Below are 20,858 nucleotides of genomic sequence, written 5' to 3'. Positions count from 1 at the left end.
ATCCAATAGGGTGCAGCTATGATGTTCGGACACACCATCACAATATGGTGTTCTAGGCGGTAATAGTTGCAAAACAATTTCCACAATGTCTTAATTGTGTACCAAACTCGCAACTCAGATATTCATCTCTATGATCATATCATAGACATTTTATCCTCTTATCACGAAGATCTTCAACTTCACTCTGAAATTGTTTGAACCTTTCAATAATTCAGACTTGTATTTCATTAAGTAAATGTACTCAGCATCTACTCAAATCATTTGTGAAGTAAGAGCATAACAATATTCACTGCGTGCCTCAGCACTCATTGGATTGCACACATCAAATGTATTACTTCCAACAAGTTGCTCTCTTGTTCCATGTCACTGAAAACGAGGCCTTTCAGTCATCTTGCCCATGTGGTATGATTTGCATGTCTCAAGTGATTCAAAATCAAGTGAGTCCAAATGATCCATCTGTATGGAGTTTCTTCATGCATATATACCAATAGACATGGTTCGCATGTCTCAATCTTTTCAAAAACGAGTGAGTCCAAAGATCCATCAACATGGAGCTTCTTCATGCGTTTTATACCAATATGACTCAAATGGCAGTGCCACAAGTATGTGGTACTATCATTACTATCTTATATCTTTTGGCATGAACATGTGTATCACTACGATCGAGATTCAATAAACCATTCATTTTAGGTGCAAGACCATTGAAGGTATTATTCAAATAAACAGAGTAACCATTATTCTCCTTAAATGAATAACCGTATTGCGATAAACATAATCCAATCATGTCTATGCTCCACGCAAACACCAAATAACAATTATTTAGGGTTAAAACCAATCTCGATGGTAGAGGGAGCATGCGATGCTTGATCACATCAACCTTGGAAACACTTCCAACACATATTGTCATCTCACCTTTAGCTAGTCTCCGTTTATTCCGCAGCTTTTATTTTGAGTTACTAACACTTAGCAACCGAACCGGTATCTAATACCCTGGTGCTACTAGGAGTACTAGTGAAGTACACATTAATATAATGTATATCCAATATACTTCTGTCGACCTTGCCAGCCTTCTCATCTACCAAGTATCTAGGGTAGTTCTGCTTCGGTGACCGTTCCCTCATTTCAGAAGCACTTAGTCTCGGGTTTGGGTTCAACCTTGGGTTTCTTCACTAGAGCAGCAACTGATTTGCCATTTCATGAAGTATCCCTTCTTTCCCTTTCCCTTGCCCTTCTTGAAAACTAGTGGTTTTACTAACCATCAACAATTGATGCTCCTACTTGATTTCTACTTTCGCGGTGTCAAACATCGCGAATTGCTCAAGGATCATCATGTCTATCCCTGATATGTTATAGTTCATCACGAAGCTCTAATAGCTTGGTGGCAGTGACTATGGAGAACTATCACTGTCTCATCTGGAAGATTAACTCCCACTCGATTCAAGCGATTGTAGTACTCAGACAATCTGAGCACATGCTCAACGATTGAGATTTTCTCCCTTAGTTTACAGGCTTAAGAAACTTGTCAGAGGTCTCATACCTCTTGACGTGGGCACTAATCTGAAATCCCAATTCAGTCTTTGGAACATCTCATATGTTCTGCGACGTTTCAAAAACGTCTTTGGCGCCTCAATTCTAAACCGTTTAACATTACGCACTGAACTATCACGTAGTCATCAAAACGTGTATGTCAGATGTTTGCAACATCCACAGACAACGCTCGAGGTTCGGCACACCGAGCGATGCATTAAGGACATGAGCCTTTTGTGCAGCAATGAGGACAATCCTCAGTTTACGGACCCAGTCCGCATAATTGCTACTATCAACTTTCAACTAATTTTTTTTCTCTAGGAACAATCTAAAACAGTAGAACCAAAGCGTAGGCTAGAACATAATTTGTAAAGACCTTTTGACTATGTTCATGATAATTAAGTTCATCTGATTATTTAATGAACTCCCACTTAGATAGGCATCCCTCTAGTCATCTATGTGATACATGATCCGAGTCAACTAGGCCGTTTCTGATCATCATGTGAGACGAACTAGTCATCATCAGTGAACATCTTCATGTCGATCGTATCCACTATACGACTCATGTTCGACCTTTCGGTCTCTTGTGTTCCGAGGCCATGTCTGTACATGCTAGGCTCGTCAAATCAACCTAAGTGTTTCGCATGTGTAAATCTGGCTTACACCCGTTGTATGTGAACGTTAGAATCTATCACACCCGATCATCACGTGGTGCTTCGAAACAACGAACTTTCGCAACGGTGCACAGTTAGGGGGAACACTTTCTTGAAATTTTATGAGGGATCATCTTATTTGTGCTACCGTCGTTCTAAGAAAATAAGATGTAAACATGACAAACATCACATGCAAATCATAGAGTGACATGATATGGCCAATATCATCTTGCGCCTTTGATCTCCATCTTTGAGGCGCGGCATGATCACCTTCGTCGCCGGCATGACACCATGATCTCCATCATCATGATCTCCATCATCGTGTCTTCATGAAGTTGTCTCACCAACTATTACTTCTACTACTATGGCTAACGGTTAGCAATAAAGTAAAGTAATTACATGATGTTCTGATTGACACGCACGTCATACAATAAATTAAGACAAATCCTATGGCTCCTGCCGGTTGTCATACTCATCGACATGCAAGTCGTGATTCCTATTACAAGAACATGATAAATCTCATACTTCACATATCATTCATCATATTATTTTGGCCATATCACATCACATAGCATACCCTGCAAAAACAAGTTAGACGTCCTCTAATTGTTGTTGCATGTTTTACGTGGCTGCTATGGGTTTCTAGCAAGAACGCTTCTTACCTACGCAAAAGCCACAATGGTGATATGCCAATTGCTATTTACCCTTCATAAGGACCCTTTTCACCGAATCCGATCCGACTAAAGTGGGAGAGACTGGCACCCGCTAGCCACCTTTATGCAACAAGTGCATGTCAGTCGGTGGAACCTGTCTCACGTAAGCGTACGTGTAAGGTCGGTCTGGGCCGCTTCATCCCACAATACCGCCGAAACAAGCTAGGACTAGTAAGGTAAGAAAATTGAACAAACCAACGCCCACAACTACTTGTGTTCTACTCGTGCATAGAATCTACACAATAGACCTAGCTCATGATGCCACTGTTGGGGCACGTAGCAATAATTCAAAATTTTCTACGCATCACCAAGATCAATCTATGGAGATTCTAGCAACAAGAGAGGGAGAGGATGAGTGTATCTTCATACCCTTGAAGATCGCGACGCGGAAGCGTTACAAGAACGCGGTTGGTGGAGTCGTACATGCAGCGATTCAGATCGCGGTCGATTCCGATCTAAGCGCCGAACGGACGGCGCCTCCGTGTTCAACACACGTACAGCCTGTGGACGTCTCCTCCTTCTTGATCCAGCAAGGGGAGAGGAGAAGTTGAGGGAAAACTCCAGCAGCACGACGACGTGGTGGCGATGGAGCTCGTGGTTCTCCGGCAGGGCTTCGCCAAGCACTACAGAGTAGGAGGAGGTGTCGGAGGAGGGAGGGGCTGCGCCAGGGAAGGGGTGCGGTTGCCCTCTATCTCCCTCACTATATATAGGGGGGAGGAGGGAAGAGGAGGTGCCCTAGGGTTTCCCTAGGGGAGGGGCGGCGGCCACAGGGGAAATCCTAGATGGGTTTGGGCGCCCCCACCCCTAGGAAACTTGCCCCCCAAGCCGGGAGGGGCGGCTGCCCTAGGGGAGGCGCCCCCACCTCTCCATGTTACATGAGAGGGGTTGGGAGGGGCGCACATCCCCTTAGTGGGCTGGTGTGCCCCCTCCCCTTGGCCCATAAGGCCCCCCAACGCTTGTTGGGGCCTCCAAAACACCTTTTGGTCAGGCTGGTTGTCACCCGGTACTCCCAGAACAATTCTGGACTCCAATACCCTTCGTCCAATATATCGATCTTCGCCTCCGGACCATTCTGGAGTTCCTCGTCATGTCCGGGATCTCATCCGGGACTCCGAACAACCTTCGGTAACCACATATTATTTCCCATAACAACTAAGTGTGTAGACCCTACGGGTTCAAGAACCATGCAGACATGACCGAGACGTTCTCCGACCAGTAACCAACAGCGGGATCTGGATACCCATGTTGGCTCCCACATGTTCCACGATGATCTCATCAGATGAACCATGATGTCGGGGATTCAATCAATCCCGTATACAATTCCCTTTGTCAATCGGTATGTTACTTGCCCGAGATTCGATCATCGGTATCACAATACCTCGTTCAATCTTGTTACCGGCAAGTCACTTTACTCGTTCCATAATGCATGATCCCGTCACTAACTACTTAGTCACATTGAGCTCATTATGACGATGCATTACGGAGTGGGCCCAGAGATACCTCTCCGTCAAACGGAGTGACAAATCCCAGTCTCGATTCGTGCCAACCCAACAGACACTTTCGGAGATACTTGTAGTGCACCTTTATAGCCACCCAGTTACGTTGTGACGTTTGGTACACCCAAAGCATTCCTACGGTATCCGGGAGTTGCACAATCTCATGGTCTAAGGAAATGATACTTGACATTAGAAAAGCTTTAGCAAACGAACTACACAATCTTGTGCTACGCTTAGGATTGGGTCTTGTCCATCACATCATTCTTCTGATGATGTGATCCCTATATCAATGACATCTAATGTCCATGGTCAGGAAACCATGACCATCTATTAATCAACGAGCTAGTCAACTAGAGGCTCACTAGGGACAAGTTGTGGTATATGTATTCACACATGTATTACGGTTTCCAGTTAATACAATTATAGCATGAACAATAGACTATTATCATGAACAAGGAAATACAATAATAATCATTTTATTATTGCCTCTAGGGCATATTTCCAACATTTTGATCCCTGCGTGTGGATTCCACACATGGGCTTGAGGTCGAGTTGCTTCGGGCCGAGAGTAGTTCCCGGCCATTGGCCACCACTTCGCCGTGGGAGCTCACGGTTGGGTGAGCATTCTGGAGTAAATGTTCGGCCGAGATTGATTCCTGGCTTCCGCCTCCTGATCCTGCCACAAAGGTCGAGGACAAATCTTCCGTGGGCATAATGGGTTCGGATGAAGATGGAGTCTGGCCACCGCTTGAAGCGAAGCTCTCCTGGCTCGAAGCTGCTGGGGCCGATCCATAGATCAGATTGGAGGGAGACTCCGGGGCGGGCACGATAAGGCCTGCGTGGGTGCGGGAAGGTGTAGTAAACTCGACGAAGACCAGATCGCCCCGTGAGTCCGCTGCGTATTCCAGGTTGCTAAATCGAATTCGGTGTTCAGGGGTGAAGTTGTCAATCTGATCCAGACGACCAGTCGGGTCAGCATGCAGGACAACGTTGCCGAACGCGAAGAGTTGACCTGGGATGAAGAAGTCCCCGGATCCGATGCCTTCTCCCATGATCAGGCGAGCCATCGATCCTTTAAGCGACCCCATAGCGGAACTCTCAGTGAAAGCACCAATGTCGGTGTCAAAACCGGGAGACCTCGGGGTAGGGGGTCCCGAGCTGTGGATCTAGGATCGATGGGTAACAGGGGACGACGAACACAGTGTTTACCTAGGTTCAGGCCCTCTCGAAGAGGTAAAACCCTATGTCCTGCTTGATTATATTGACTGTATAATGTGGTTTATAGAGTAGATCTACCTCGAGATCAGCATGAGCTAAACCCTAAGGCTAGGGGGTGATGAATGTAGTAGCTCTCTCCTTGATGACTACAACCCTTGGTTTATATAGACACTGATAGGGCTAGGATTACCAAAGATAGATTACAATAAGGAATTAAAGGGATCCTCTGCCTTCTTGACTTGGAGGGCACACCACGGCTTCATAGATCTCCTGTCAATATATGGCTCCATCAGTCCGGCCCATGTACAATGGGACGTCGCCCCGAGGACCCCTTAGTCCATGACTCCCTCACCTGGGTATGCCAATTTCGAATAGAGCATTGACTATGGGGGACTTCGATCCAATTGTGGAGAAGGTTGCCGATGGGGTAGAACCGTCGCAAGGTAAACTGTTGGCATTAGGTGGACATTTAATCCTCATTAATGACTGCCTCGCGAATATCCCAATGTTTGTTATGGGGTTTTACCTTCTTAAAGATGGGACTCATACTGCCTTCGACAAAGTGAGGTCGAGATTTTTTTGGGGCAAAAGAATAGGAGGCAAAAGTATCACATGGTTAATTGGGAACACATATGCTCCCCCAAAGAAGTCGGGGGCCTCATAATTATCAATACCTAAATTATGAATTGGTGCTTGATGACCAAATGGGCTTGGAAAATCCTCACGGGCCAAGGGGGTTATGTCTATCAATATTTTCTAGTAAGTACTTGAGCGATAGATCATCGAATTTCGCTCAAATGTGCAATTATCGCAATTCGCCAAAGACGTGAAGAAGGTGAGCTACCTTCTGCGGCTGGGAACAAAGTTTGTCATTCAAAATGGCAAGGCGGCATCATTTTGGTCAGGTGTCTGGTGCGGTGAGCAAGCGCTATGTGAAAGGTTCCCGGCCCTTTTGCCATTTTCGATAAACCAAACACCAAGGTGGTGGATGTTTGGGATAACTCAAGTTGGCAACCAAGATTCCGGTGTTCGCTCAGGCCTATCGAGATCTCAGAGTGGAAGGATCTCCGCGCTAGGCTCCAAGGAGTGCAGGTATCTATGGACGGGACGAGGTCTCGTGGAAGCTGGAAGCCTCGGGCTGCTTCTCGACAAGATCGCTTTACAAAGAAATCTTCAAAACACATTCCACGTGTGATTTGAGCGGGATTTGGAAGGCAAGGTTGCCGGCCAAAATTAAAATATTTCTGTGGCAAGTTGCTCGTAACCACATCGCTAGCGGAGAACAAGTTCAGAAGAGGCACGGTCCAGGGACGGGAATTACGTGTGGTGCGGCGCGGCATAGGATCACTACCATTTTATTGTTCAGGTGTATAGTTGCTCGCTTCATGTGGAGCCCCTCCATGAAATAACCAGAGGTGCTTGGAACCCAAGTGGGTTCGCGGACCTATATAGGATGGTTCAGGACGCGTCGGATGGGAACGGTGTCTGGCATGGCTAGTTTTTGAGGCATTGGCGTGGGCCTTGTGGACTATGCGCAAAGCGCTTATAGAGGGGATTTCTTTTCACCATCCAACTGATCTTCTATACAAAATGGCCTCTTTGCTTTTGAAGCTTCTGGCAAAATTAAAGGACAAAGGAAGCGTGGAGGAGCTCGTGCTAAAGGTGCGGGCAAAGTGCACTGAACTTCGTCCCGTCGGGTAGGAATTTGCTTTAGTGGGGTGCCATCCTTCCCGACATCTTCTGGGAGTCGTCAGTGTTAGTTGGCCTGTAACCGGCTCTGCGTCGCTGTTATCAGCCGTTTCGGCTTGTATCTGTACTCTTTTATTTTGTTTCGTTTCCATTTCATTAGACTCTTGTATGACTTTGTAAGGCCACGTCATTAAGGCCGGGCAAGCACCTTCTTCAAAAAAATAACATTACGAGTCAAAAAAAAATGCCTTTGGTTGAAGAAGAAAAAAATCAGTTGCAACTTTCACGCCAATTTGATTCATCGTCGGGGAGATCTCCTAGTGGACGCATAGCATAGGGCTTTCTCCTCTCCCCATCGCTCGGCCGGTCCAATGGCCACCGACTCTTCCTACCCCGTCGAGTTCTTCCACCGCGGCGGCGGCGACGGCGACGGCGACGGCCAATGGTGCAGCCTCGGCGCCGCCTACGCCGCCGTCCGGGTCCTCCGCCCGCAGGGCCACTCCCTCGTCATGTACACCGTTCCCGACGACCGGCCCCACCAGCGGATCCTCTTCGCGTACCCGATCCTCCATGGCGACGCCTTCGAGAGGCTGGACGGGTCCACGCTCTCCTGGGCGGGGCAAGGCTCCGGCGATGAGTTTGCTCTCTGCTTCCGCGACGAGGCCGCCTGCGCAGCGATCTGCGGCGCCATCTCCCCGGTGACGACGGCGCTTGCAGCCCTGGACGACATCGCTGACAGGCTCGAGGGGTTGCGAGTGGCCGCGGCGGAGGGGGGCGCCACGGCCGCCGGAGGGGACATCGCTTGTCGGCTCGCGCAGCTTAGCTTAGCCCGCGGGCCATGAACTGGGCTACCCGGAGAATTGAAACCAGCCAGATCAAGTAGGTTTTTGCCATAGCACCGTCGTGTTAGTTCAATCAACTCTATACTACGTATAAATTTCTGCAAACTTTTCTTCAGCAGTTTACATCGCTTTGTTCCGAAACTGCAATTGTTAACGCAACAGATGGAAAGATTGCAGACTATGATGCCCAGTAAGGAATTTCTTTTGAATTTGGGTGGAACCCAATCGTGCGAAATTCGTTTGTTCACGGAGCAGAGACATATTTTCAACTCACGCACATCACAGCAGGGCAACACCGTGCTGAAGTTTCTTTTAAGATGCTGGTAGAAGTGCTGAATGGTTGCAGCTACCATGACGGGCTATTTTCCAGCTGAACCTTGCAATCTTGTATCCTCGTTCATGTACCATCTCTCCAGCCTCTCATGAGCAATCTTTACCTGCAAAAACAAGATGGAGCTGAAACACACATAGGACGTGTGACTGCCCTTAACAGGCTCACGTTGCGAATATTAGGAACCTGTCGCTCGCGTCGCTCTCCACAGGGGCGGCACGAGCGAACCCTAGTCGCCGCCGCCCCGTCCCTCGCCTTTGCAGCCCGCGGCCTGGCCGCTGTCAGAGGAGGCCGACGGGCGAAGCTGTGGACGGCAGCGGCAGCGCACTCTCTCCTCGTGGGGACGCGTTGCCCTGGACGGCACGGCCGGCTCGCGGCGCGGTGGCGGAAGCCGGCGTGGTGGATCCGGTGGTGGACCTCACATCGGTGCGGCGAGGAGGTTCTGCGTGGCTGACCGTGGTCGAGCACGAGGGATTCGGGCCTTGTTGCCGGGATTGATCTTGCGATGGCGCCTGCGTCCTCAGTAGGCGCGGTCAGGGTGGCGACCTTGGCGTGCGGCGGTGGCTGGTTCCCCCGTTCAGGTGTTGGGTGGCACGGAAGGGGCTAGTGGGTTGAGTCCTTGGCTTGCCTGGTCAGGTGTTGGGTGGCGGCTGGCGTCCCGTTCAGATCCGTCGTGGCGTGGCCTTGGCCGGCCAGCGACGCGTGGAGGGACCGGTGAGGGGCGGATGGAGGCCCTTTGCCGGCGTGCTGACGGCGGCTTTCGTCTTCATGGCGAGGCTCCGTTCGGTTCCTGTCAGCTGCGAGAGTGGTGTTACGCGACTTCCGGTGAAAATTGTGCCGACTATGGTCATGGCGGACGATGGCGGTGTCTGTGATGTCGTTCCCTTCTCGAGACATCGTTGTTGCAGGTTGCGGAACCACGCCTAGGGGGGAACCCTAGATTAGGGGCTTCCTGAATCGGACGATGACAACATCTTTGATGACGTTTTCCCTCTTGGGGGCATCATTTCGGAGCAGGTGGTGACTGGAAGGGCTCAGAGGTGGAGCGATGTTACCTCCTCTGCATCGACGAAGGCAGATCTCGAGGCATGGCGTGGTGGAGTCTCGATGTCCGATGTGTGTTGATAGAATCGCGCAGGAGGATGGCGTAACTGGCGTCGTGGTGACGTCGACGGTAGGACGGCGGTGGTGGCCTATGAGAATGCGTTAGACCGGTCTGTGCCCCAGACCCGACAATGTGACTTGGTTGGGCCCTCCGCTTTTAGATGTTAGGCTTTGGTGCAAGGTCTGTTTGGTATTCGGCTCAGACTATCGGCACCCCTTCATCAACTGGATAGGAGTAGGGACAAATGTTGTCAAAATGATGGCTTCAGACTTACTGATGTATTACTTTGTAAGCTTTGTGAATAAATAATAAAGTAGTTGCATGCATCACCCAGATGCAGAGACCGGGGGTCTTCCTCCTTTTCTAAAAAAACACATAGGACGTGTTTGGTAGCCTGCATAGAGGCTAGTCAGACCCACGCGGGAAGAAAATAGGCTGTTTGGTTCCCTGCGTTTACTGTTGGCCTGCATTGCATGGACCTCAAAGCACCTCCCAGCCAGGGCCCACTAGGAACGCTCAAATCGGCATTTTTTTCTAGAGCCAGGGCCGCGCGATGCACGTGGGCGGCGGCTGCATGCGAGGAACCTCGCTCGAGAAGTTGAGTTGCTTCCTAAAGTGCCAGTAATAATTTCCATCACCTTCCCTCATCGCTCCCCTTCCCTCTCCCCACTCTCCCACTCTCACCGACGGCGGCGTTCAGCGGATCGGAGAACAACAAGGCGACCACCGGCCTTCATCACCGGCATCGGATTCGCAACATCACCTGCAACACTTTGGCAATGACGGTAAGCACTTTTTTCACCATCCTCACTATTTCGCATCTGATCCACATTTAGATTCGATCTACAATTCTAGGGGATTGGGGAATCGGGGTAAATAGCCATAGTACTGATCATAACATCATCATGAGTTCCTAATAGCGGTGGAATTTAGGGTTTCGATCTGGATTGAGTAGAAGGAGAATGGGGATCAGGGTAAATCTTACACAATAGTTTCTAATCTTTGTCGCGACAACCCTTGAGGCGATTGGAGCGGTGGGTGGCCTTGACCTTGTTCTTGTCCTCCGGAGGGACCACCGCCTCGTCGTCCTCGCCCGAGTCTAGATCGATTGTCAAAGTAAAGTGGCCTGGCTCTGGTGCTCTGACAACCATCTCCACCGCTTCTTTCTCCTCCTCCGGCTCCAAACCAACGACCTCCAGTGCCGCCAAAGTACTATTCCAGTACATTGCGGCACGCTGGTCATGAGGAGCCATGTACTCCCTGTACTTGGCCCACCTTGTCGTGTGTCCAGTGTCGCCAGAGTCGGGTTGATTCATGGCCCAGCGAAGGATGTCGACTAACATAGTGCCCTTCGTTGGGTCAGGATTCGGCGACTTCAACTCCTCCGACGTCGCCTTCTTCACCACAGCATCTGCCTCTTTGTGCATGTCTTTGATGCTGCTAAAGTTCGAGCACACTTCCATGGTGTTCTAGAAGTTGGTGCGGTCACCGAGCGAGCACCCGAGGAAGAAAGCCCTCCATCCAATGCCCAAGGGAAGGGGTTGGGTTGGAGTTGGAGTTCATGGCGATGGATAGGAGGAAGAGTGATAGATAGAGAAGAGAGAGGGTTAACTGAGTGCGGTTGTGGGTAAGTAGTGATGGTCGGGGTGGGTAAAATATAGGGGCTTTGGATGGTAGCTTTTAATGCCGATCAACTTTTGAACTTTGTGCTCTTCATAACTCCATGAACTTTGTGTTGTTCATAATGCAGATCAAGTCAAAAACAATGACAAGGGCAAGGAGGTGGTGCCGCCTATGGAGAAGGGCATGCAAGGAAGTGGTGCCACCCTTGGAGGTTGTGCCAACCACGCCTGAGGAGGTGTTAGGCACGGAGGACGACGTGGTGCCGGAGGAGACCCCCAGCGGCAAGCGCCGGAACTACGGGCGCACTACCATGATGAGGGTGGGCCAACTCACTTCTACAAGGTCATCCTTGCCCCGAAGCTCGAGTGCGTTCCAATGCCCCTAGACTTCACCAAGCACTTATTGGCCGTGCCGACGGAGTTCAACCTCAAGACGAACATCGCTTCTCATGGAGGGTCACTATGAGGCTGATGAACGGCAAGATCACTCTCGATCAGGGTTGGGCCACCTTCGCCGCCGTCCATCAGATCAAAATCAGGTACATTATGACCTTCAAGTTGCTGACTCTCGACACACTCGAGGTCATCGTCTTAAACGACGACGACATTTTATAGGTGATCAAGTGCGGGAGGCATGATGAGGCCTTCGCCTGAACGTCTAGGACAACTCTCTGTTGCTTTAGCCGGTTTAATATCGACTGTATCGCACTGCTTTGCTTGAAAACTGCTATGTTTAAGTGTCATACTATGTTTAAAACTGCTTGTTATGGTTTAGAACTATGTTTAAGTGTGGTAGCATATTAAACTGCTTAGTGCTTGCTATCTTCTGTGTGTCTTTGGGTTGTTGTATACACTTATATGTGCTAGTAACCTCATCACCTCACCGAAGAGGTTACCAGACAACAGGCGTTGCATGAAAGCAAACACCGTGCCTTGTGTTTCCGTCTAAACAAGCGGCAGATGTTGGTTTTTTGCATGTTTTTCCTCAACCAGACTATGCATGCAGAAGTTGCTATGAAAACCAAACACGCCCATAATGTAGTCTTCCCCTTGTTGCAATAGATAGGCTAGCTCTTGGAACCCTAGAGTACTTGGTAGAAATTGGTCGATCCTCGATATGTACCCTGTGCTACACCAACCGATTCTTCAAACTGCTACACCAACCGATTTCCCTGTGCTCCAGCTAACTACCCAAGGTTAGTGACAACCGATTCTCCTAGTGCTACTTTTTTTAGAATGAAGACGCCAGCGGCGGCTTTAAATTAATAAAGCCCATAGTAGGCAGCGTACACAGAAACATAGTCTTACACGGATGCAACACCCTCAAAAGATAGAACGCTAGGAGGGATCCTAGTGCTACTATCACCAATCACCCTCAAAAGATAGATCACGGACGTGCATGCAATGATGGAGTATCTCTAGGGCTGTGATGAAATGAAGTGCATGAAAAAAAATGAGACCAGCCAGGACTAGCCCTTGGCGGCATATTTTTATAGAAGAAATATCTAAGCACCCCCTCGGCCGAGTCAGGACTCGAACCAGGGCGGGCAGCCTGCCCTCCAGCAGGGCTAACCAACAGGCCAACGTCCTGTTCTCATGAAGCGCATGAAGATGCTCACCTTTTGGAGGATGTGGTGGAGCAGCAGGAATAAATTAAGAAAGGGCGAATCACCACTATTACCTGATGAGGTGGCTCGTCAAACTCGCAGCTTAGCACTCGAATATAAGCAGGTATATTTCCCGAAAGCAAAGAAACCTTGTGTCGACAAGTGGAGGCCACCAGGGGAGGGAGTGGTCAAATTCAACCTAGATGGGTCTTTTGTCCAGGGTGAAAATCATGTGGGCTGGGGTGTAGCGGCCCGCACCTCGGACGATGACCTTGTGGATGCTCGGGCAGATAGACAAGAATACATCAGTGATCCATTTGGAGCGGAGGTTATCGCTATGTCCCATGCGGTTGCACTTGCTGCGGATCTCGAAGTCGTTCGGCCTGAATTCTAAACTGACTCACAACTGTTGGCAGAAGCTTTGGATCTCCGGAAGGTCGACTCTTCGCCGTACGCAGCTGTCATCGAAGATACCAAGTTCCAATTGGGGCATGTTTGGTTACATTGCCAACCGAGTCTGGCCTGGCGTGCCTGGCTCTAGTGAGCCGGTTTGAGGGGATGCAGGCAAAAAGACCCCAGATGCACATAGTTTGGTTGCCTGCATGTACCTTAGTTGCATGAGACAACCATTTCTGACCCGGCATTTGGTTGCCTGCATTGCATTAGGCGCACATATGACATGGTGTTTGGTTGCAACCTGCATAAGGTGTTGTCACCACTTCTAACTAGTGGTGAGCTTACCACACACAATCTGAACATGTAGTGCCAGCTAGTTAAACAAATGATAGTTCATCATAACTACTATCAAATGACAGTTCAAATTATTAAGATCCAGTGGCTAAATAGGGGATAGTTCGTCGGTGTTGCTACTACCAGATCTTCCTCTTCATCTTCCTCTTCTTCTGCTTCTGCTTCAGCTGCTGCTGCTGCTGCTGCTTCTTCCTCTTCTTCAAATCATGTACTAACCTCTGTTAAGCCACATTGCCTCTGCTCACTCCAACCTTTTGTTCTTTCCAGCGTCATTGTCAAATGCCTCCACACCATGGCCGAAGCTAACAACATTGTCAGGCTCAACCTCTTCCTCCTCAGGCACGTGTTCATCAAAGCCCCACTGGAGGATCCAGTTATGCAGAATGCAACAAGCAAGAACAAGCTTAATCTGAGTGGAGTATGGATGGAATGGCTTCTGATCCAGGATCTTAAACCTATTCTTCAGAGCTCCAAATGCCCTCTCAACAGTTACTCTAAGGCTGGAGTGTCTAAGATTAAACAGCTCCCTGTGCAGTCCTAGGACCAGAGAACTCGTTGAGACGGTACCTGGTTTTCCTGAAGGGTGAAAGAATACCCAGCCGACATGCATAGCCAGCATCTCCAAGGTAGAACTTGTCGTCGGGGATGTTGATCCCATCAGGTCGACTCATGCTGTCACTGAGAATGTTAGCATCATGCGCTAACCCCTCTCAGCCAGCCAGCACATATGTGAACTTCAGATTGAAGTCAACAGCAGCAAGCACATTCTGGCTTGTGTAGTGCTTCCTCCCCCTGTATGTTACAGATTGTGACCTAGGAACTCTGGCAGTGACATGAGTACCATCTATTGCCCCAATGCAATCCTGAAAATGGCATCACAAGCCTGTGTTAGTGCTCAGCTTGAACAATACAAGCATATCAAGTCATGAAAAGTGTATATTGTCAATGCTCACCTTGAAGTATGGATACCATCTTGGGCTTCCGTGAATCTTGGGTGGAGTCTGGCCAGATGGTCTCCTGATCATCTCTCCTCTAAGCTCCCCAACAGCAAAAAGCATCTTCTTGAAGTACCTAGAGATGGTCTCCATTGATCTCCTAAACCTGTTGTGAATGACCCTGAACCTTTGGTTATGGCCAACATGGAGGAACATGGCCATTTGCTCTTCCACACTGGTGTTGATGTTATCTTGTAGCAGCCCCCTGCTCCTGAAGGTCTCGACAAGCCTGGCAAATGGTGCTCTTCTCATTCGAAGCATCCAAAGAGCCTCGACATCATTGCAGTTGTAGATGTAGTTCAGATTTTGGATCCTTTCCTGTTCCCGGATAAACAATGGACCATAGCGGATCAAAGGTCTCCCGACACGACGAACAGCTCTCTGGTGCATGAACATGACCCATGCCTGAATCACACTTATCAGTGCTGCTACCTGAATTATCAGCCTCATCCGTGTGTCCATAACCTAGTCGACATCGATGGTTTGTTCAGTGGGAAATCGATACTACACCTTGCCTAACGGCCTAACCACCGACCTAACAAAGGGGGAGGGGGTGCTTCTTACTGGAATCGGAGACGAGGATGGCATAGGGGGAGCCATGGCACAGACAAGGTCGACCAGATGGTGGCCAACAGCAAGGGGGGCACCAGATCCGTCGCAAACGTCGTTGCCTCTTCCGCCGCCTCTAGCGCAGATTTGAAATCGCAGTCGCCGCCGATGGTGAGGCAGTAGGGAAGAAAGGGGGTAGTGGTTATGGGTGAGCGAGTGAAAGGGGGGTGAGGCTAGATTTGGTGGCGGGCCGGCGCGCTAGATTTCCCATCTCCCGCCATCCCCCCTCGCCCTCGCGTCGCACCCGCCCGTGCGACATCGCGCCGCACTCAACCTGGCTCGGGAGAAACTGCCGATCCGAGCGTTTCTAGCGAGCCAGGCTCTCGCTGCTTTGAAAAGCGTGCGATGCAGGCCCAACAGTGAAACCAGACAACCAAACAGGACACTTTCTTTCCGCGCAGATCTGGTTAGGCTCGCGCGCAACCAAACACGCCCTTGAAGATGTGGTTCTCTAATTATGTACTACCCCCTTCATTCCAAAATACTTGACCCCCACTTGTCTAGATATGGATGTATCTGTACTTTTTTAGTGTATAAATACATCCATGTCTAGACAAATGGGAGTCAACTAATTTGAAACTGAGGAAGTAGATGTTTGCCGTAGTAGCGCAAATTCAGTTGCACATGTGCTGGCAAAGGCTGGCCGAATGTATCCAGCGAACCAGCATGTGGAGTTCGAGTCCGATGTACTAGCCCCACTGGCTGACCGTGTCGCGGGTGACATATCGTTACCTCCGTTCCTAAATTTTTGTCTTTCTAAAGATTTCAAATGACTACCACATATGAACGTATATAGACATATTTTAGAATATATATTTATTCATTTTGCTCCGTATATAGTCACTTGTTGAAATCTCTAGAAAGACAAACAATTTGACTAATTCACATGTTTTCTAAGGATGTCACGTCTAAGCTCGACAAATAACGCAACAAGGAACCAAAAAAAAGCTAGAACAAAATGAAAAGGCTACAAACATAGTGAACGTAAGGTTAGATGTGACATAACTATGTCACATATAGATGTGTCCTAAACAGACGCAAAAACAAACATTTAGAAACGGAGGGAATAAAAGCTATGCTTTTCTCAGGAAAAAAATCTCTCTCAACTCCCGTCTTATATGTGACAAAATTGTACTTCTAATTTAATTTATTTTTTTTTTCGGGAAAATCAGAGAGCTTTTATTCAATAAACGCATTCTTGGGACAGTCAGCCAGTAGGCTGGTCACCAAGAAGCTAGGAGTTTCATCGATCCAGCTCTCTGTAGCATTCAATGTGCAAGCATGCTTAGCACACAGATGCGCCGGGAGGTTCGCCGACCGATTTACATGCTGGATATCAAACGAACTAAAAGTATTACATAGCTCTCCTATTTCTAGAAGTAAAGGAGCCACAATAGAACGAGCATTGTGGCGAGATTGCCAGAGCTTCACTAGCTCCAAACAGTCGACTTCCATGATCACATGCGGGAATCCTCGAAGACAAGCAAACCGGACTCCATCTCGCAAAGACAAGCACTCCATCATCAAGGGGTCTGAAACCCCCACATATGGTTTGCACCAAGATCCCAAGAGGGCCGTAGTGGAACGAGCCACACCGCCCGCACCACCTCGCCCTGCATCAAAATTCAGGGCTCCGTCGGTTGTGATCTTGACTATACCCATGTCGGGCGGCCGCCAGCCGTGTCCCGGAAGCGTCAAGGTGTCTCTCCTTGGCAACTGTAAGAGAGAGATAGCTTCCTTGATAGATCTCATGGTCGCTGTGGGATCCCTCCCTTCCTCCCCATGCTTGACACGGTTCCTGGAGTGCCAAATGGACCACATAGTAGTAGTGATTTTAGCCCGCTCATCTGAAGTGAACTGTGGGTGACATGTAATGTCTCGAGCCCACGTATCCGAGTGTAGAGGAGGCAGTTGAAGACCAAGCCAAGTCCACGTCTCTGCCCAGAAGCGTTGGGCATGTGGGCAATGGATGAGCGCATGCTTCAGATCCTCCTCCCTGGAACAGCATACCTTGCATTGCCGAACATCTGCCAGGTGTCTGTAGTTTAAGGTAGCCTCATCTGGGAGAATGCCACGCAAAACTCTCCACCAAAATACTCTTACTTTGGGAATAACTTTAAATTTCCACAGGGATTTCCATAACTGTTGATCGTCCGTTGAAGTTTCGGTAGCCGTCCCTTCCTCTTGAGCCAAAAGCTCGTTCTGAGTCACAAGAGCGCGGTACGCCGTTTTTACAGTATAGTTCCCTGATTTGTCAAAAGCCCAAGAGGGGAAATCTTCACCTCCACCTTGCTTGACGGGGATGTTTAGGATGGCAGCAGCATCCCGAACGGTGAAGTTCTCCGTAATCACATCATGTTTCCAAGTCCAATGATCAGTATCAATGAGGTCCGATACTCGATCAATGACTGTATCCACAGGCCTCATAGTAGGTGTCATGGACGCCGTCCCCGGTATCCATTTGTCTTCCCAAACTGAGATGGTGCATCCATCTCCGACCCTGGAAATCAAACCCATCTGTAGGGCGCTTCTTCCTGCTACTATTGCCCTCCAAGTGGCCGATGCAGATTTGGGGATTGTAGCACGCATGAAGTCAGTATCAGGAAAATACCGACCCTTTAGAACTCTAGCACACAGTGAGTTTGGATTGGTAATAATACGCCAGCCGTGTTTGCCCAACATGGCCAGATTGAAAAGATGCGGGTCTCGAAAACCCATCATTCCCTTGCACTTTGGGATAGCCAATTCCTTCCCGGACACCCAATGCAATGCCTTTTTGTCAAGTGAGCTGCTTCAGAAATATTTTGCCATGGGGAAGTCAGGCTCTTACAAACTTTCTTAGTGAGAAGAAAAGTACTCATGGGGTAGGTTGGAATAGATTGGATCACGGACTTGAGCAAGGTTTCCCGACCCGCACATGCAAGCAACTTTTCGGACCACCCTTGCATCTTCCCACGAGCTAATTTAATTTACTTCTTCTGATTGTGCGGGTCATCTCATTCCTGACGCTCGGCAACAACAATCACTCCCTCCGTTATAGTCTTCCCTCCGTTCCTAAATAGTATAAGTCTTTTTAGTGGTTTCAAATGAACTCCAACATACGGATGTATATAGATATATTTTAGAGTGTAGATTCACTCATTTTGCTCCGTATGTAGTCCTTTGTTGAAATCTCTAAAAAGACTTATGTTTAGGAACGGAGGGAGCAGAAGCAAGCATAGCACCCCTGCTTTATGTTTGATTCAACCAAACAAAAATCCGTTCAGAGATGCAGCAATAGAGCTAAACTAAAACAGAAACAGTAAACTCAAGAAAATCGACAGACAAATACCCAAGCATAATAATCTTCTTTATGTGGACTGAAGAATCCAGACCACGACAGCAAAAACTGACAACAAATATCACCAGGTTACCAAAGTACCGAGCAAAAACAACATCCTTACTGCAATACATGTCCTTGACGGGTAATCTAGAGCTAGCAAACATTGATAAACAGCAACGATAACTCTAAGTGGCCTTGTCGGCCTTGGCAGCAGAGGCGGCGGCCTGGCCTCTGAGACGACCAGTCCTCCTGGCAGCGATGAGACCAACCTTCTGGCCAGGTGGTGCATCACGGCGGACAGTGGAGGCGTGACCAATATGCTGGTGGTTACCTCCTCCGTGGGGATGCTCAACAGGGTTCATGGCCACACCACGCACCTTAGGCCAGGAGTTCCTCTTCACGCGGTACTTGTGGTAGGCGTTACCAGCCTTCAGCATTGGCTTCTCAGTCCTGCCACCACCAGCAACCTGACCAATCATGGCACGGCAGCTGCTTGGGACGATCTTCTTGGCGCCAGAGGGGAGCTTGATCCTGCATAAACACAACATGAGTAGTGCGTCTTAATATTTGTGCAGCTGAGGAATTCATCAAAAGAATCAGGCCATCAGGCAACATAAACAAAGATACACCAATCATATCTATTTCATTAAAATGTAGGATCTTGTACTGACAAGAACTGATAATAAGAAATGGCCCTTGTATATGCAAACGCTAGCAATCATAATTATTGTAGGTCAATCTGAAGACAGAAGCAGGACAACATAGTTAGAGATCACATGTCTCTGGTTTTTAAGGTTTACAGTCTTCTAAGATGCATGTGCAGTTCTAGGATAACAGAAGAGCAAGCATATCATGTCCAGTTCTAGGATAACAGAAGAGCAAGCATATCCTAACTGTTGCAGATTATACGATGAACAGAAAACATCTCAAGGCTCAACGGCAGAATGCGTATCTAAGAATTGGTCTTTGAGAAATTAACAAACATGTAAAGCACGCACATTAAAGGTTTCCAATCTTTTATAAATTAAAGAGCATCTAAATCACGCATATCAGAAGCAGTGGACGAACATATATTCAGATCGAACTATGAGCATTTCATCATTTCCCACCGCGAATCACATAAAGCAAATCGAATAACAGTTACTATCAGGAGAACTAACCATAGGCATATAAATTTATAATGAGGGATTAGAGGAACAAGAACAGTACCTTGAGGTACCGTTGTCGGGGTTGTGGCTGATGACGATGGCGTAGTCACCGGAGGCCCTGGCGAAAACACCACGGTCGCCGACGTGGTGCTCGACGTTGCAGATGACGCCTCCCTCAGGCACGGAGCGGAGCGGGAGGACGTTGCCGACGGAGAGCGTGGCGCGGCGTCCGCAGTAGACGAACTGGCCGGTGTACATACCCTCGGCGGCGACGAAGAGCTCCTTCTGGTGCTTGTACCTGAACGGGTGGCGGAAGGTCACCTTGGCCAGCGGCGCACCACGCCCCGGGTCGTGGATGACATCGGTGACGACGCCCTTGAGGTACCCGTTGCGCTCGCCGAAGTCGAGCGACCTGAACCGGGCGGGGCCCTTGCGGTGGTGGGTGTGGGACTTGAAGACGGAGCCCGCACCCTTACGCTGAGCGCGGATCACGCGACCCATCTCGGCGGCGGCAGAGGCGGAGTGGCGGCGGCGGTGAGGGGAATGGGTGGGCAGCTGGGCTAGGGTTCGAGGAGGGAAAAGAGGGAGCAATATATAGGGGGTAAAATATCCGAAAATGCCTTTTGGAGGCCGAGCTCCATGGAGGCCTCCAAAAACATTTTCCAAATTTCATCAAAATTCATATTTTCAGATTTCAAAAAATTATGAAAAAATACACATATACATGAAGGCATAATTTACAAGTGTGTAAATTTTCAGGACAAAATATGTTGAAATGAGGGTTGTGCAAAAAAAAATTTTGAGGCTTTTCAACACATGATACTATTCATCCTCAAAGTCAATTAATTTTTCTTTTTTGTACAAGTCGCATTTCAAGGTATTTTATTCTGAATTTTTACGCACATATACATCTCAACTTTGTATACTTGCATATTATTTCTGATTTTTCTGAAACTGAGAAGTTTGAATTTTAAAATTTTCAAAAATAAAGCGTTGCATGGAGCTCGGCCTCCAAAACGCCTCACTCAGAAAATATCATATGATACAAGAGCTTAGGGTGTGTTTGGTAGCAGTTCCCTCCATAGCATTATTATTTCCCTTTGAGACATGCTGAGTACATGCATTTGCTGTTTTTTGGTAGCAGTGTATGTGCTGAGACATGCTGAGTTGAGACTTTGTTTGGTAGTCTGCATGTGTTTAGACATGCTAAACAATTTCGAAATCCGAATAA

At 48.5% G+C, this 20,858-nt stretch overlaps 2 protein-coding genes across 2 annotated transcripts; one reads left to right on the top strand and one right to left on the bottom strand.

Moving 5' to 3' along the window:
- The first annotated feature begins 7,583 nt into the window (after positions 1-7,583).
- Positions 7,584-8,373, top strand: LOC123094681 (uncharacterized). Its single transcript, XM_044516628.1, has one exon. The coding sequence runs from the start codon at positions 7,668-7,670 to the stop codon at positions 8,136-8,138; it is 471 nt and encodes a 156-aa protein (XP_044372563.1). The 5' UTR covers positions 7,584-7,667; the 3' UTR covers positions 8,139-8,373.
- Positions 8,374-18,485: 10,112 nt separating this feature from the next.
- On the bottom strand, positions 18,486-20,205 carry LOC123091632 (60S ribosomal protein L8). Its single transcript, XM_044513198.1, has 2 exons — positions 19,689-20,205; positions 18,486-19,010 (listed from the first exon to the last, which is right to left on the bottom strand). The coding sequence occupies exons 1-2, from the start codon at positions 20,126-20,128 to the stop codon at positions 18,665-18,667; spliced, it is 786 nt and encodes a 261-aa protein (XP_044369133.1). The 5' UTR covers positions 20,129-20,205; the 3' UTR covers positions 18,486-18,664.
- Positions 20,206-20,858: the final 653 nt, after the last annotated feature.

Source organism: Triticum aestivum, chromosome 4B (genome assembly GCF_018294505.1).
Source record: "Triticum aestivum cultivar Chinese Spring chromosome 4B, IWGSC CS RefSeq v2.1, whole genome shotgun sequence".
In the NCBI taxonomy this organism is placed as follows: Eukaryota; Viridiplantae; Streptophyta; class Magnoliopsida; order Poales; family Poaceae; genus Triticum; species Triticum aestivum.
This window is presented reverse-complemented; position numbering and strand designations above follow the sequence as displayed.